The 17,079-nt window shown below is 44.1% G+C and overlaps 1 protein-coding gene across 1 annotated transcript in view; it reads left to right on the forward strand.

Annotated features, from left to right (window-relative positions):
• The window catches only part of ST7L (suppression of tumorigenicity 7 like), an 83,977-nt gene that overhangs the window by 64,439 nt on the left and 2,459 nt on the right, over window positions 1-17,079 (forward strand). Inside the window, exon 15 of the mRNA XM_036767202.1 lies at window positions 15,769-15,944. Within this exon, the coding sequence (XP_036623097.1) occupies window positions 15,769-15,789 (21 nt within the window). The 3' untranslated portion in view covers window positions 15,790-15,944. The remainder of the gene's footprint in view (window positions 1-15,768; window positions 15,945-17,079) is intronic.

The following is a 17,079-nucleotide window of genomic DNA, read 5'->3' on the forward strand; positions in this document are numbered from 1 at the left end:
AGCAACCTTAAGGATAGATTTCACTGAAGTAGAATAAATCTGCTGCTGGCAAAATTCTAGGTGTGTTTTCTGATAACTGATCTTCAGGGCTTTCTATACATTCACCTCTTGTTTAATGAATCGGTCACAAAGGCCTGCCTGTGGAATTTCAGGGCTTAAAAAGCTGGTTCTGAATTTGGCATGATAACTTAAAGTATAAATACCAATACTCCTGATTCTTAGTAATAATAACCTTACCCTTCCAGTATAGGCATGCTCATTTTCATGATGAAAAGGGGAGAAATTTGACTGTGGGGCTATATGGGTGTCTTGCAATTTCACCGATGACTTAAATATCACAATTCATGATTCTTAGCTGCAAAAGTGGGATTTTTAGAGGTCAAGAGTAATTACAGAGGTTGGTGTGCTGTCAGTTGAGAAACCCAAGGTGTCTTCCTTCAAGCAGAAGAAACTTCAAGGAAAGGTTAAATGGTAATGATATTTGCTCTGACTTAAGCCAGACCAAAACTGTTTGGAGCTGAAAGTGAAACTGCCCCTTCTTGATCCCTCTTAACATTAAGATCACAGTAGGGCAACCCCATTCCTGTCTGTCTGGCTGTCTGGCTGCTTACTTCAGGGAAAGAAACATCCTCCAGTTTCAGGTGGTGCCCTCAGGTAGAGGGAGAATCTGTATAGAGAATTTAAGCCACATTGCCTGGGTAGGTGGGTCATGCTCTGCTCTCGTCCATGGACCGTATTAGCAAGGATAGATTGGGATTTTAGAACTCTTGATACAGTTCAAAGTGTGGAACAGGTGTGCTCTAAGTTTTCTCTGCTTAACATTTGGGTGATATTCAAGGAAAGAAACATCCGTCCTGAGAATATAGTATGCTCTCTCACACTTTTCAGCTACTTCTTGTTAGGAGTGTGCCAGCTCTTGTCCTCCTGATTCCCATTCTAATGCCCCTGGAGGTCCCTTCACAATTAAATTTTAGTTCATAGGTGTTAGAAGCCCTCAAGACTTGAGCTTTAGTTCCTCTTGGCAGGCAAATGCATCACTATTTTTTTCCCTCTAGATACAATGAAATAGAAAAATGTTCTCCTACTGGGGCATGGATGGAGAGGCTTCACTAATCTTACATGTAATTTGGCCTTGATTGCTGGGAGCCTCCAAATCAGAACCTTTCTCCCAGATAAAATTCGGCAGGGTTTTTTATTTATTTGACTTTGACCCCTTTTGGTTTTTAATCACTTGGGAACCCAGGGATTCTTATTCAGTAAACTGTGACTATGAAGGCTTTTCTTATTAATTTGGCTGTGGTTTACTTTACTATTGTAATGTCCTTTTAAAAAAAACCCACCATGGTAGAACCTTCAATTCATGGGCTTGAATACCTGAAGAGATATTCTTCTGTGGTTCTTTTAGGTCTGTGCCATCAGGTTGGCTCACAGAAAAACTATTGCTGGGGGAGGGAGGGGATGAAGATATCAAACAGTCTTGATCTTAATTCATTTTCAGACTTTTTAAAGAGCTATCGCTAAATTCATAAGCCGTGTGCACTTTAAAATAGAATAGCATTATAGTCCTAGAACACGCCTTCCTTGAGTTAAAGTGACCCATAGGACTGGATTTGGAGTCAGGGGACCTGGATTCACTACCTTGCTGCTGTTTCACTCCTAGCTGTATGATCTTAGGAAAATCAGTTCATCTCTTCTGGGTCTTAGTTTCCTCATTTGTAAAATGATGGTATTAGACTAGATGACCTCTGATATCCCATGCATTATTCTTTTTTTTTTTTTTGGAGGGAGGAGGCAGGGCAGTTGGGGTTAAGTGACTTGCCCAAGGTCAAACGGCTACCATGCACTATTCTTTTTGGTTTAGATTCAGTAGGTCCTTCTTTGCTAACTTGTTTGGGTGGAGTAGTCTCATGTTAAGCTGTTTTCAAATGTTTCTTTACATACCCCAGCTTCCTTTGAGATATCACACAGTAACGTATAATGATCCAAGAAGTCAAGCAGCATTCACTGAGGCCTCTTTTTTCCAAGAAAAGTTATATAATTGGGATTCCTTTCAAAGAACAGGACCTCAAGATGAAACCCTGATGTTTTTCCTTGTTCATCTAGTCAGTGTGGAAGGGTTTCATGTTTACTACCACCTGGTTGAACCTTATGTATCTCTAAATAGGTGGTACATGATAGAGTTTCATTCCCCTATGTAGGCTGAGAATATATAATAAAGTGAGAGTCTCAGTACACAGTTATAAGAAATATTACGTGTCAGACTTAGACAGTACTGCCCTAGGATAGAAGCCTCCCACAATAATCTATATGTTTCTTGCCATATTTCCATTTTGTATGTTTGCATTCCTGCTGGTTAAATATAAATATTGTGCGAAGTCATGGAGGAGAGATTGTTGTATGTGAAGAACAGCAAGGAGGCCGGCTTGGTGCTAGACTATAGGGAAAGGGAAATGATATCTAATAAGACTGAAAAGGTCGGATGGAACAGGGTTATAAAGAGCTTTAAAAGCCAGACAGAGGGGTCCAGACTTGATCCTATAGGGAATAAGGAGCCACTGGAGTTTATTGAACAGGGGTCAGAGATGGTTGGAGCTTTAAGAGTTTTGCAGAAGCAGTAGTGTTCAGGGTGGGTTGGAGAGGGGAGAAAACTGAGGCAGGGAAGCCAGTAAGGAGGTTGTTGCAGTAATCCAAATAAGAAGCGAGAGTGGCTTCAATTAGGGTGGTTGCTGTATACATGTGAGAGATGTAACAGGAGTAGAATAACAAGACTTGGCAACTGATTGGATGTGTGGGGTGAAGAAAAGTGAGGAAGGAATTGAGGATGACTGAAGCTGCAGACTAGAGTGTTTAGAAAAGAGGCTAGTTTGGAAGAGAGGTAGGTTTGGGGGAAAAGATAATGAGATATGATTTGGACATACTGAGTTTGAGATGCCTACATCCAGTTCTAAACGTCTACTAGGAAGTGGATAAAGTAGAACTGGAGCTCCGGAAAAAAAATAGGGTTGGATATATAGATCTGAGAGTTATCTGCATAGAAATGATAACAAAACCCATGTGGCACAGTGGAGAGAGTGCTGGACCTGAGTTCAAATCAAGCCTTATTTGCTGTGTGACCCTGGGCAAGTCACTTAACTCTGTCTCCCTCTGTTTCCTCATCTGTAAAACGAGCTAGAGAAGGAAATGGCAAACCACTCCAGTATCCTTGCCAAGAAAATCCCAAATGGAGTCAGGAAGAGTCAGACACAACTGAAAAATGACTGAACAACAAATTTTGATGGGGGCACAGCTAGGCGATGCAGTGGATAGGCCTGGAGTGAGGCAGACCAGAGTTCAAATCCAAATCCAGGCACTTACTAGCTGTGTGACCCTAGGTAAGTCATTTAACCCTGTTCGTCTCAGTTTCCTCATCTGTAAAATGAGCCGGAGAAGGAAATGGCAAATTGCTCCAGTACCTTTGCAAAAAACAAAACAAAAAATGGGGTCATGAAGAGTCAGGCATGACTAAGCCACAACAAAATGGGGATCATAAGGTGGTTGTAAGTGAAGCCTTCATGTAAAAGGTGGTGCAAAAGCTGAGTCTTGGAAGAAACCAGAGATCCCAAGATGCAGAGGTAAGGAGGGGAGGCATTTCAGTCATGAAGAACAGCCAGTGCAGAGGCAGGGACATAAGGGGGAAAGGGTTGTGTGTGCCCAACAGTGAGGAGGCCAGTCCAACTGGGTCATAGAGTGTGAGCAGGCAAGTAAGGGCTAAGTATATCAGAAGGGTAGAAAGGGGCCAGGTTATAAAGAGCTTTAAATGCCAAACAGATGGGCTTATCTTTGATCCTAGATATAATAGGGAACAACTGGAATTTAATGAGAAAGGAAGGCTGCTGTATTTTATGAAAATTATTTTTCAGCCCATACAGAGAATTGATTGGAGTATGGAAAGGCTTGAGCCAGGGAGACCATATAGGAGACTATTAAAATGATCCAGGCTTGAAGTGATGAAAGTCTGAACTAGGGTCCTGGCTGTGGAATGAAGAAGGAAAATGTATGTGAGAGATACGGGAATAGGAAGGAAGGGAGGGAGGAAGAGAGGAAAGAAAGAAGTAAACATTTATTAAGCACCTTGTGTGTACTAGGCACTGTGCTAAGTGCTGCACAAATAGCGTCTCATTTGATCTTCACGACATTCATCTCCCACGTCTGTGCTCTTGCCTTGGGGTCCGTGCATAGTACGCTTTTCCTCCTTATAAGTGCCCATGGAGTTCTTCTCTTCCTTTATGGTTCTACAGGAAGCCTCTCCTGGTGCTCTTCCAACTGCTTATTAATGATGTATTTTTTTATATTGCCATTATTTTCCCTAATGTCCCTCCCATCGCCCTTCCAGAGAACCATCTCCTAAGACAAAGAAAAAAAATTAGCTTAACTGATTGATATTTTGAAGAAATTTGAAAGCATGTGCAATATATAACATTCGTGGGCCTCCCAGCTCTGCAAAGGGGTGAGGTGTATGTCCTCTCACATCTCTTCAAGTTATACTCATTCTTCATAATCTCACAACATTGGCTTTTGATTTTGTGTGCGTGTGGTTCTTTCCACTTATATTGTCTTAGTTATTGTGTATATTTTCATCTTGGCTTTGCTTACTTCACTCAGCATCGGTTTAGGTTAATCTATCCGTGCTTCTCTGTATTTATCACATTCAGCATTTCTCACGGCACAGTAATATTCCATTACATTCATAAACCACAGTTCGTTAGGCATGCCCCAGTTGATGGGCATCTGTTGTTCTTGTTGTTCAGTCGTGTCCAACCCTTTGTGACCCTAGAGACCATAGCACTCCAGGCCCTTATATCTTCCCCTATTTCTCAAAGTCGGTCCAAGTTCATGTTTATTGTTTCCATGATACTATCATCTCATCCTCTGCCATCCCCTTTTCCTTGTGCCTTCAGTCTTTCACAACATCAGGCTCTACTTTTTTCCAATTATTAATTATCACAAAAAGCACTGCTATAAATATTTTGGAATATATGGGCACTTTTTTTTTTATCAGTGGCCCCCTTTGGAGTATAAGCCTAGTGATGGAATCTTTGGGTCAAAGGGCTATATATATTTAACATATTCTTGTTGTCTTCCTCATTAGAAAGAAAACTCTTTGCTCTGTAGGGGTTGTCTTATTTTTTGTAATTCTATACCCAGTGCTTAGCTCAGTGCCTAGGTGGTATAGTGGATAGAGGGTTGGACCTGGAGTTAGGAAGCCCTAAGTTTGAATCCTGCAGCTTGTGACCCTAGTCAAATCACTTAACCTTTTTTCAGCCTCAGTGTCCTCATCTGTAAATGAAGATGATAACAGTACCTGCCACATAGGGTTGTTGTGAGGATCAAATAAGTTAATGTATGCAGTGTTTTGCAAACTTTAACGGGCTATATAAATGTTATTATTACTAAAACGTACTTGAAAATTAATGGACAGCAGAAAGAATAAAAAATCATTCTGATTGAAGTAAACTCCAGCGGCTACATTGGATCTGTCATTTAAAGCTCTTCATAACCTGGTATTTTCCTATTTATCCAGTCTCTGTATTCCAGACTTATTGGCTTACTTGCTACTCCTCAGACACTTCTCCCATCTCCATCCCTTTTACTGGTAGTCTCCCATGCTTGGAATGTGCTCTCTCTCTATCTCTCTGTCTCTGTCTCTCTGTCTCTGTCTCTGTCTCTCTCTCTCTCAATTTTTGACTCTTAGAATCCTTGGCTTCTCTTAAGATTGAACTCAAATGCCACCTCGTAAGCCAGGGGTGGGGAACCTGCAGCCTTCTAGGTCCCTGAGTGTGGCCTTTTGAGTGAGTCCAAGTTTTACAGAACAAATCCTTTTATTAAGGGGATTTGTTCTGTGAAGTCTGGATTCAATCAAAGGGCTGCACTTGAGGACCTACAGGGCCACATTCGGCCTTGAGGCTGCAGGTTCCCTAGCCCTGTCCTAAAGGATACTTACTCCCCAACTCCCATGCCCCACTCCCCAGGAGCTAGTGTTTTCAGTTCTAAGGCAACCTTCCATCTACTCTATATGTATCTTGGAATGTGTGTGTGTACATGTATGTATGTACATATGCATGTGTGTGTGTGTGTGTGTGTGTGTGTGTATATATATATATACTTATATAGTGTGTATATATTTATGTCTGTGTTGTCTTTCCCATTGGAACATAAGCTCCTTGAAGGCAGACTTTTTTTAACTTTTCTTTGTGTCCCCAGCACTTAGCCTAATGTCTGGCATGTAGTAAGCATGTAATAAATGTTTATTGATTGATTGAAATGGTCTCGTGTTTGCAGTTGGCTCAGGAGATGACAGTGACAAGTAAAGTCTTGCTTAGAAAAAAAAATGAAACAAGTCAGGTAAACTGTGGAAGAGGTAGGCCAGCTATGGAGTTTCTGATTTTTATGGTACTGAATGTTGAGTTAGAAATAGCCTTCTTTTAGCAATCTAGACGCATATAACAGATATTTATTAAATGTCTTCTAAGTTTAAAGTATTATGTTAGTCACTGGATTAAATTAAAAGACTCTGACATCAAGGAGTTACTTAATCTAATAGGGGATAGAGACTGTCCTATGTTGCATGAAAATAGTAATCCTATAAATTGAGCTGTGCTGATTGTAAGATAATGTTATATAACTAAAAATGATGTAAAAACAGATTCAAACAAAGTACTATGAAAAATTCAAGGGAGGAGTTGCTCATGTGGGAAGGCAGTGGAGGGGAGTGAGAAGGGCTAGGGAGCTGGAGTCCAAAGATCTGGTTTAGAGTCCTATCTCTGGTACTTATTTTGGCAAAGTCACATTTTCTGGACCTTGTTTTCCTGATCTGTAGGACGGACTAGATTCTCTCTAAGGTAGCATACCACTCTACCTGGAGTCAGAGGGTCTGGGCTCATAGTCCACCTTCACTTCACTTCTGGACCTTAGTATCCTCATCTCTAAAGGAAAAAAGCTAGATAAAATAATCCTTCCAGCACTAAATTTCCAAATCTGTAATCTGATGCTCAGCTCAAGTAGTCTGATTTGGGGAAAAACGCATGTAAAAATAAGTGGACTCAAGGAAGGGCAGGTTAAGTAGATAACGTAGACGTCCAGGAGTTTGTTGGTGTTGTGAGAAATTTGAGGGGGACAAAGGCAGCTTTGCTTGGCATTGGGAGGGGCTTCCAGCACCCCCCTGCATTCCTGAGGATACTGCCCAGGAAAGATAATGAGATTCCTTACTTAGAATTGGTCTTTTTCCTGGGCTTTTATCTTTCTAATGGAATTGGGAGTAACCACAGCCTTTGTTTGGCCTCAGGCTCCATATTGAATTTTTTAATTGCTTTTCAGCAATAACCTTTTTTTTTCCCTTGGTCACTTAACCAGTTGTACAAGTTGAGACTCCTGTCTGTGTGTCTATTTTAGAACAGCTGCTCTGGGAGGAATAGCAAAGAATAATAAGTCAGGTAGATATTTTATGAGTATTGAAATCCCTTCCATTCAGAAATGCAAATAAAATAACCAGCATGAGCAATCAGCTTATGTCAGATTCCATGGGCTTATATTACACAGGGAAATTACAGTGCAACCTGAAACATGCTTCTTAATGAATTCAATATTCTCAGTGCTGTCGTGGCTCAGCGTCAAACCTTATGCTTGATTTTTGTGAGGGGCTTCAGAAATCACCCCTTATTAAGTTGCCTAAAGAAAAAAAGGCCTAAGATGATATCGACAAATGGTTTGGTCATGAGATTCTGTCCCTGTTAAGTGGCTGGCTTTCCTCCCCTGCCATGTTCTATGACTGAAATGGGTAAAAAGAATAGAAAGATGGATTACTCTTCACCACTCCTGTCATGCTCATAGACTTCAGTGAAGCGGCACCCAGGGATATACTATGGAGGGGCATGGTTGTTCTCACTGATGTCAACCTCAGAGGTTAGTCAAGAACTCCAGAACACTCTAGTTGGTCCTAATTACCATGTTCTGTTATGAGGCATGAAAATGGCCCACGCAAAATCTGTATGTTATTTCAGGGAATACGAGAGACCAGTGGGCTTGGGAGCAGAAACATGAATTCTCCTGTCCCCTAGCTGCCAGCACCCCAACACCCACTTGCCATCCTCCAGCTCTTAAGTTGGAAGGAACTAGATAGGCCACCCGGTTCAGTCTCCTGCCTGATGCATGAGTTCTTTCTACACTATCCCCTACAAGTGGTCCTGTAGCTTTTGTTTGAACACTTGTAGTTACTGGTGTCTTCTTTCTTCTCATAACTTCTTTGGATCAACCTTGTGACCACTTAGCTTTTTGCTGGTCTTACAGTGGACAGAGCACTGGACCTGGAGTCAGGGAGATTTGAGTTTCCGATATAGCTTCAGACACTAGCATTGTGACCCTGGGCACGGCCCTTAACCTCTTTTTGCCTCAGTTTCCTCAACCATAAAATGGGAAGAATGATAATAAATACTTACCCTCCAGGGTTGTGAGGATCTAGTGAAGTGCTATTTGTAAAGCGTGTGTCACAGTCCCTGGCAGGGGGCAGGTGCTATGTAAATGGTTATTCACTTTCCCTTCCCTACCCCCAACTTTCCACAGGCCTCAGCCTCATAAATACTTATTAGATGAAATCCCCTACATCCATAGCACACAATTTATCCTCATGGTTTCCTTTAGGTGACTAAGTATTTACTGATGCAACCCTGGGATTAGATCTTCCCTTCTGACACAAGGATCTTGGAACAATTTTGTGAGTATCTCTAAAAAAAAAAAAATTCTAACTCATCTGGAAAACCTTGAAAACTACAGCATCTGGCTAATTTTGTGTATCTTTCTTGCTATCTTTCTTCCACCCACCATGAAAGGCAGCCTGGTGTAACAGATAGAACACTGGACTTGGAGTCAGGAAGACCTCGTTCAAATCTCACTCCAGATACTAACAGTGATAATCCGGCAGGTCACTTAACTCGTCTGTGCTCCTGGTTCCTTATCTATATATACAAGGAGGGGCTGAATTGGCCTCTCTACGGTTCCTGAATCTATGTTCTCCCCTAGACCTACACAGTCTGTATGATTCCTAGTATCAGCAAAGGTTTGCTTCTCTACATCATGACCCTGTGTCTTACTGCTCCTCGTTTTAGGCTTCTCTTCCAGTTCTGAGTTCCGTGGTTTCCTTTTGTACCGATCTTTCTTCCTCTGGTGCAGCAGCTGCCTGGGGGTGTGTGGAGGTGGGGCGGCTTTTAGCACATGAATAAGCCACCTGTCCTGGTCCAGTGCAGCTCAGCATATTCCTATGATCCATCTTCTCACTATCGCCTCCTTTGACACTCCCCCCAGGGTTGCATGATGGCCCTCCGTGTTCCTATAGCCCTTGTTTTTCTTGCACAGGAGCTCCCCTGGATCATGGGCCAGTAATCTTCTGTGCATGAAAGGGGTTGGGCTTACTCACTTTCTCTTAGTATATGTCCATTGCATTGCTACAGACGCTAAGTAACTTCGTTAGCAGCTGTTTAGCTCCAGAGTAATGAATCTGTTAGCCACAAATAACCAAAATCCTGAGAAACAGGATCAGTAACTTACAAGTGGTGACAGGGAAGGTCAGATTTTCTATTTTAATTAAAATCATTTCTTCTCCACTGGTACAAAAAAAAAAACAACCAAGAGTGTAATAAGTATATGTACAAAAAGATTATTAAAGTAAATATATTGAGGTGGAGTGGGTCAAATGTTACATTAGTTTTTCTTTGAAGCCCATTCTGATTCTTTAGAAAGTGACCTGATTCCTTTCTGGACTTAGACCAATATGCTACCAAATGAGGACCCGGGTACCTATTACCACAATCTCTGAAATGCTAAGTAGCTGTTGTTCCCTAGGTCTTAGTGAGGGATTCTTCCTTATCATTTCTGACACCTGGTAATGAGTCGCTCATCAGTATCAGTTGTTACTTGGGGATGCTTTTCTGGGGAATGGGAATAAGACCTGGGATTCCAGGCCTACAGAATCATCAGCTACCTCCTCCCCCTGATCTCACCAACTTTACTTACTACTTCCCCATGCAGACTCTACTGTTGTCTGACATCCACTGAATATACACTTTTCTTTCCTGTCTTCCAACTTCCACTATTGAGGGTACTCTCCCCACTCCTCATGTCCAATCCATGTCCCCTTTCCTTCAGAATCTAATTTAAAACTCATTCTCTTTAAAAAAGACAAAAAAAAAATCAAACACCAGAAAACAAAACAAAAAGCAATCCTTGACATTCATAAAACGTTTTAAAGTGTACCAAGTGCCCTGCATATATCTGAATGCTGACACTTACTGGCAGTGTGACCCCTGGGCAGATTGCTTAGCCATTATGTGCTTGTAGTCAGTCAGTTGGTAATTACCTACTATGTGCCAGGCACTGTGCTTAGCACTGAGGATGCAAAAGGAGGGGGTGGGGGCAAAAAAATCCCTGCTCTCAAAGATCTCACATGGTAATAGGGGAGATAGTATGCAAACAACCATACACGGGATAAATTAGAGATAATAAGCATAGAGAAGGCACTAGAATTAAGAGGAACCTGGAAAGGTTTCCTATCTCTAGGCCTTTTCTAGTAAATCACACATGGATTGTGATCTGCTTTAGGGAATGAATTCTACAGTGGGTGCTCTCCATCACAGGTGCTTCACAGATTCTCATATTACCTACATTATCTCATTTGAACCTCATGGTAACCCTCCTTAGAGTCAGTGTGATAGAGTGGGAACAATCCCAGCCAGTCAGGTACAATACAATACAGATCTCACTATCAGCATTTTTGAGATAGGGAAATTGAAGTGAGAGAGGTTAATGAAGCAGGATTTGAACCCAGGGCTCCTGACTCCAAATCCAACATTCATTCCACTGTATCACCTTGCCTGGAGTCAGGAGAAGCCTGGGTTCAGATCCCACCTTCGGCACTTACTCTAGTTGTACAGCTGTGGGCAAGTCACCATAAGCTCTAAGCTGAAGCTTCCACCTTCCTCTGGTTTCTGGTACGTGTTCCTGAGTGAGCCCTTTGCCCCAGCAGACGGAGCTTCCCGTAATAATAGCTCCCATTCACCTTGTATTTGACAGCTGACAAAGCACGTTCTTTACCACTGCCACATGAGGTACCTCCCCATCACCTGGAATGGGGAATGTGTTTCCCCCTTCCTTTATCCTTCCCATAGCACCTCGAAGGAGGCTCTGAGCTGTCAGTGTTGTCAGTGTTACTGATGGTCGACAACACTCGTTGTGAGTTTATTTCATGCAGACATTCTGAAGGCTTATCAGGGTCCTCTTAAATTCTCCCCCCCAATCTTTGCTGCCCATGCCTCTTTCCTCCTGCTTCATTGTGTTTTCAGAGAATGAGGGAGTAAATTCAGGGCTTGGACTTCAATCCAGCATGTGTGTGGCAGCCTGCTGAGTAGGTCCCTGCAGTTGAGAAGGTTTTAACCCTGTGGTTGGACTTAATCTCTGCATTCCACCCTGACACCTTGGAGAAGTACAAGAGGGAGATCTGCATGGGGGATGGGTACAAGGGTGGGGAAACTTCCTGGGAAAGCCAAGTTCACCATCTCCTTTCTGATTACAAAAGACTCTTGAAGTCACTGCTGCTGCTGCCTTAGTCATCAATTCACTGGCCACTCCCCTGCTTTGCCTCTTCTCTTAGAGTCAGGGTTAGTTTAAGAAAAAATGGTTTGCAAGAAGCCATGACCTCAGGCTTTTATCCCCTCCATCTGGTGCGCAGCCTTATGGGGCCATGCTGCTACGCAGGAGGTGAGTGAAAGCATTCTTTAGATGATGATTCCTAAGCCCACATGTGGAGCTCTAGCGGGGGTTGGGGTAGTAGAGAAAGCCAAGATGGATGGACCAAAAAAGCCAGAATTCTTGGGGGTGGGGCTGGGGGGGAGCCCAGAATACAGGTAGACCTTTTGCATGAGGTGTTTGTCTCCTAGCCAAGGCTGGGGATCAGACACCCAAAAGGAGCATTCCCAGGCTTTGATTAATGAGCTCTTGATGCTTACAGCTTCCCCTTCTTCATCCACAGTTGGAGGGTTAAGGACAGAATTAGTAAGGTAAGGGAAAGTACTCATTTTTACCCCTAGTGTGAGGCTGAGAATGGGAAGGGCTCCTCCACCATGCATCATCTCTAGGAGCCTTTGTTCCCCCTTGCCATCTTTCTTTTGATGCATAATTGGCAGTCCAGATGAGAGACAGCATTGGCCAGAATTATCTGAGCAGGTGAATATCTGTCTCCTTAGCTGTAAAGACACTTTGCATCCAGTAGCCCTATTTTGCCTTGTTGTAGATCAAAGAGGCCACCATTGGGAAGTGGGAGGTTGAGAGCCATAGATTTTGCTTAGCCAGTGACAAAATTCTGTTTCTAAGCATACTCATTCCCATTACTCTCTCCCATCCCAATGACCTAGAGGCCTTAGGAAATCCTTGGAACACATTTAAAAGCCTCGAGCATAGAGAATTTCCCCAGCCCTAGCCTATGCCAATGGACTATGTCTTCAGGACCACTCACACATACACAAAAAAAACCAAACCAAGCAATATCTATGTTTTAATATATGGAGAGCCTTGAATAGTGATGTTTTTGGGAAGAATGAGGCAATGGTTCAAGGGACATATTCTGAGGAGATTAGAAGAAACCCAAATCCATTTTGATGTAGATAATATTCAGATACTCATGGAGAACTGGCCCTAGGCCTTCCATACTAGCTTGGATATTTTAAAACCAGTTCCAGTTTCAAAAGTGCTTAGATTCTAGTACCTTTAATCCTGGACGTCCTTGATTCTTATTCTCCTATGTGAATGCAGGATTGCTTGTTCAGAATCTTTTCTTGGACATATCCCACCCTGGGACTCAGTCTGCCATAGTGTCTGTTGGATGTCTCAGTTGTGGATGGTATCACATTTCTTTTATGAACTGAACTTCCTTTTTGTCCTTTGAGCTTATTCTGATGAAGACATTATGAGTGGACACAAGAATAGAAATAAAGTCACCAGATTCTATGTCATTTGGCTACAGTGGAATGGTCACCCTGCTCATTAGCACCAGCTACAGTTTTGTAGATTTTGTAAAGGGTTGTGTCCAGGGAAGAACTTCTTTCACTTTGGTACAGTCTCAGAAGACTGTGTGAATTAACAATGTGAGAAGCCTCCAGGTACTGAAGGTTTTGAAAAGGCTAGGGAAAGCCTCACAAAAGGTAAGATGTGGGTAGTACGGGGGGAATCGAAGGTATAGTTGCCAGTTGATGGCCTGTGGACCCAGCCAAGGGGTGTTGTGGGGTGGGGCTAGTTGTGAGTGGCTGTAGGAATTTGGGCCAAGCCAGGATTTCAATCAGGACAGTAAAGGGGAGAGAGGTTGTAGCAGGTAACCTGTCTTTCTCTTACAAAGCCAAGAATGAACCCTCTGATTGAGAGCAACCCTAGAGATGTGTTCACAGTAGTAATTGAACCCCTGAAGAGGAAATAGAGACATGAACTTAGAATTATTTTCTCCTTCTGATCCTTTGGCTAGCGGAGCTGGAAGCTGGCATAGTGTTTATTCCTGACCTCTTCCAATCAGAATTGTTTCTGATTTTCATTTTTTGCACAGTCTAACTCAAAGATAGGGTGGCTGCTGTGACCTAAAGTCACTCTCTGCCCCCCATAGGGCCTCAGCCTGAGGTCTCAAGCCCAGGACATCTTACCGTCTTTGGCCATAAAAGAGTTTAAAAACCCTTGGCCTTTGGAAAGCTACAGACTCATTAAATCTCTCTCACCAGCTTTAGGGTGACTGCAAAGCCCCAAGCTTCATAGCAGCAGCCATAAAAGATGATCCACCCCTCCATTCGCTCCACTGTTTATTTACACCATGTCCAGCCCTACAGTCCCCATCCCAGGGCACGCGTCACCCTTGTCTCCTAGCACGCGCCAGCGATGAGATGCAGTTGGGCCTCTGCTGCTCTCCTTGGGTGGTAATTCTCCTCAGTTCCCCACTCCCCCCCACCTTCCCATTTCCTTCCCTCATTCCTCCTCCACCACCCACCTCTTCTCCTCCACCCCCTCTTCCCTATCTCCTCCCCAAAACACACACAATCCCCAGCTGGAATGTACTAGTCACTCTAAAACTAAAAATAACTGCCTGCATCTTGATAATGTAACATTTTAAAGATCTAAGTCATCTTTTGGCTGGAACTTGGGCTCTGTTGTTGGTATGGCTGCTTTGATAGGGTTTGATTGAAGTTTAATTGCCTTTTTCTTTTTTTTTTTCTTGCATCTTATCTCCATCCAAGATTCCTGGGGGAGGGGAGGTCAGGAGGTAGTACCTCGTGTGCTTCTGTATGCATGGGCATATATGTACGTGTGGCCACATCTGTGTGCATGTGTGAAGTTGAGAGGGTGAGGAGTGGGAAGGGGGCAGCATCTTTTCTTCTCCCTCTCTCCGCCATCCTCTGAGATTGTTTCAGAGATGCCCAGTCCTCAGAGCCGCAGACGTTTCCTATATGGAGGATGGGGGCAGAGGCCGCCACAGGAGCCATCAATAACCAGGTGGGAGCTGCAGGTCTCTGTGTAATGTGAAGCTCTCCCGTATTTCATTTCTGCACCCAGGGGGCGGCTCTGCAGGATTGCTTATGGAGCACTCTGTGTCTGGCACCTCTCTCCACGAGGCCCAAAAGCCCAGGGTCCCACCGACCTGCCCAGGAATGTGCAGCATTGTTCTCTACTGCTGTAATTTGGCTGCAGAACTGGAGGCTGACGGCTTCCCAGGGATGAGGAGCAAACTCCCTCCCCCACCCTGGCCATCCTCCTTCCCCTTGAACAACTTGGGCTCCCTCTTCACCACTGGCAGGGACATTTAGATAAAAACTCTGGAGGTGAAGGTGGGCAGTGATGCCGAGGAGCTGATTCTCCTCTAATGAATTAGCAACGAGCCAATCATATGGAACCCTTAGAGGACATGAATATTTGGTGATCAGTGATATTTCTGCTAGGAGTGCCAGAAGGGGAAAGAGTAAGTAGGTCTCCCTATGGAACAGGTAATATCAGAATGGGGAACAACAATGAAGGCTCACTCAGCTCTCTAGGCTTGAGGTACAAGTCAGGAATGGTTGACAAAGAATGCTGATGTCACTGATAGTTTCTTGGCATTCCTCTTGGGACAAAGGAGGGCAGGCTGGTAACATGTTCTATGGGTTGGTTGGCATCCAGCCCTTTTCAGCAGGTGTGGGGCAAGCTCTTTCTTTCTCCTCCCTAAGAAGCCAACTGCCTGTTGTGCTACTCCTTGGCTAAAGATGAAACTGAGTCACAGTGGTCTCATGGGCCTTTTCTTTCATATAAGATTGTGGGCTTCTGGAGAGGAGAGACAATGGCTTACTTGTATACCCACATTCTGAACAGCCCTTGGCCCATGATAGATACTCAGTATATTTACTGCACTTTTTGTATGGGAGCTGGCATGTGAGTCTTCTTACCACTTGGTGAGAGAGTGATAATCTTTGCCGGGCAGAGAGAAACAGAAGAATAAAGTTCAAGATGCATAGCAAGGTGACCAGAAGCAGAGGGAGCCCTGACTAGATCAAACAAAGTTCTTGTCCTGTTAGTAGGACTTCAGTGCCAGACTCCAGAGAGGGACTGCCTGTGGTCCACTCAGCCTCACGATGCAGGGTCTGCGATGAGGCTCAGAGCTGCCCTTTCCCTCAGTTTTCTTACCTTTGAGGTGAGCAGTCCTGCTTCTCTATCCTCATCACCGCCTTTCCTCCTTACCAACAGCTTGCACCTCTCAGCTTATGATGGGAAAATTGGCACGTGCAAGGCTCTGCAGTCTGGAATTCTGAAGCTGTGCATAATCTAGAGTGGGGCTGAGAGTTGCCAAAGGAGGCCCTCTGTCTTCTAGAGAGAGAGTGGAAATCTGGAGGGACTAGGAAAGCATCTTTGTTGGAACACAGGTGAGACACAGGCCTGGCACTGCCCGACTCTCAGAGGTAAAATCAAGTTTCTGTGCCTTGGCCAGTACTTTCTCACGTGAGGGAGCACTAGGGGTGAGCTGATCCCTTTCCTAGAAGGTTGCCATCCTGGGGAAATGTCATCCAACTCTGCCCTCCATTCTGGCTAACCAAGACCCCCAGCCCTCCTCCCCACCACTGTTCTGTTATATTCCCCCAAATAGGGAGCTCTTTCTCCACTCCATCTCAAACTGTCAGAAGCCCTTTCCTTCTTCCCCTCACTCCCTCCTCCCTAATCCCACTCATCAGTTATCGAGTTGACTCCACCACTCTGCGAGAAAGACATTCCCCTGGCCTGACTCAGCCCTGTTTCTCCACAGGAATCCCCTCACCACAGGCCACAAGGGTCCTGACCAGCTCATGTTTTGTATTAATGGATATGAAGGCTGAAGCATTTTTACTCTCTCTCTCTCTCTCAAAAAAAAAAACACTAAAAAACCAAACCTACCCCAAACCCTCCTACACGGGTCTTGGCAGGTTACACAAATATTAGTCCGAACATCCAAATAAATCTGTCCCTGAGGCCCAGGCCCACAGCCCCCATTCCCCCTCCCCACCCTAGTGCTTCATGCTGTTTGCATGGAGAGTGGAACTGCTTGGCAATTGTGTAGACTAGGGCAGGGAGAAGAAGGGTTCGGGGAGGGGTGGGGAAAGGGGGAAAGCAAGGAAGGCCTGTCTGCCGTCCTTGTAAAAATAAAAATACACTGGGCTCCTAAGCCTGAGAGCCTGGGCCAGCACTGAGTGGTCAGCACTGAGTGGTCAGCAAGTGCTGGAGGACCCATGGGCAATATGGGCTGGGACAGGCGACCTGGGAGCCTTACTGTGGGGTGGAAGTAGGATGGGGACATGAGAATTGACTTTAGGACAAAGACAAAGAAAGGCCTCGTCCCTAGAGCCCTGATTATTTCCTGATCACTGTCACTGCCATTGCTTCTCAAGTTGAAAGGGACTTCCTCATCTTGGATTGTTCAGGGTACCACCCCATCTTTCTAAACCTCCATCAATCTTCCATCGGGGTCTCACATCCCTATCAGTATTTTGTCCCAGAAGGTCAACACTCTCAATGTTCTTTCACAAT

The sequence above is a fragment of the Trichosurus vulpecula genome, chromosome 7 (assembly GCF_011100635.1).
Source record: "Trichosurus vulpecula isolate mTriVul1 chromosome 7, mTriVul1.pri, whole genome shotgun sequence".
NCBI lineage: Eukaryota > Metazoa > Chordata > Mammalia > Diprotodontia > Phalangeridae > Trichosurus > Trichosurus vulpecula.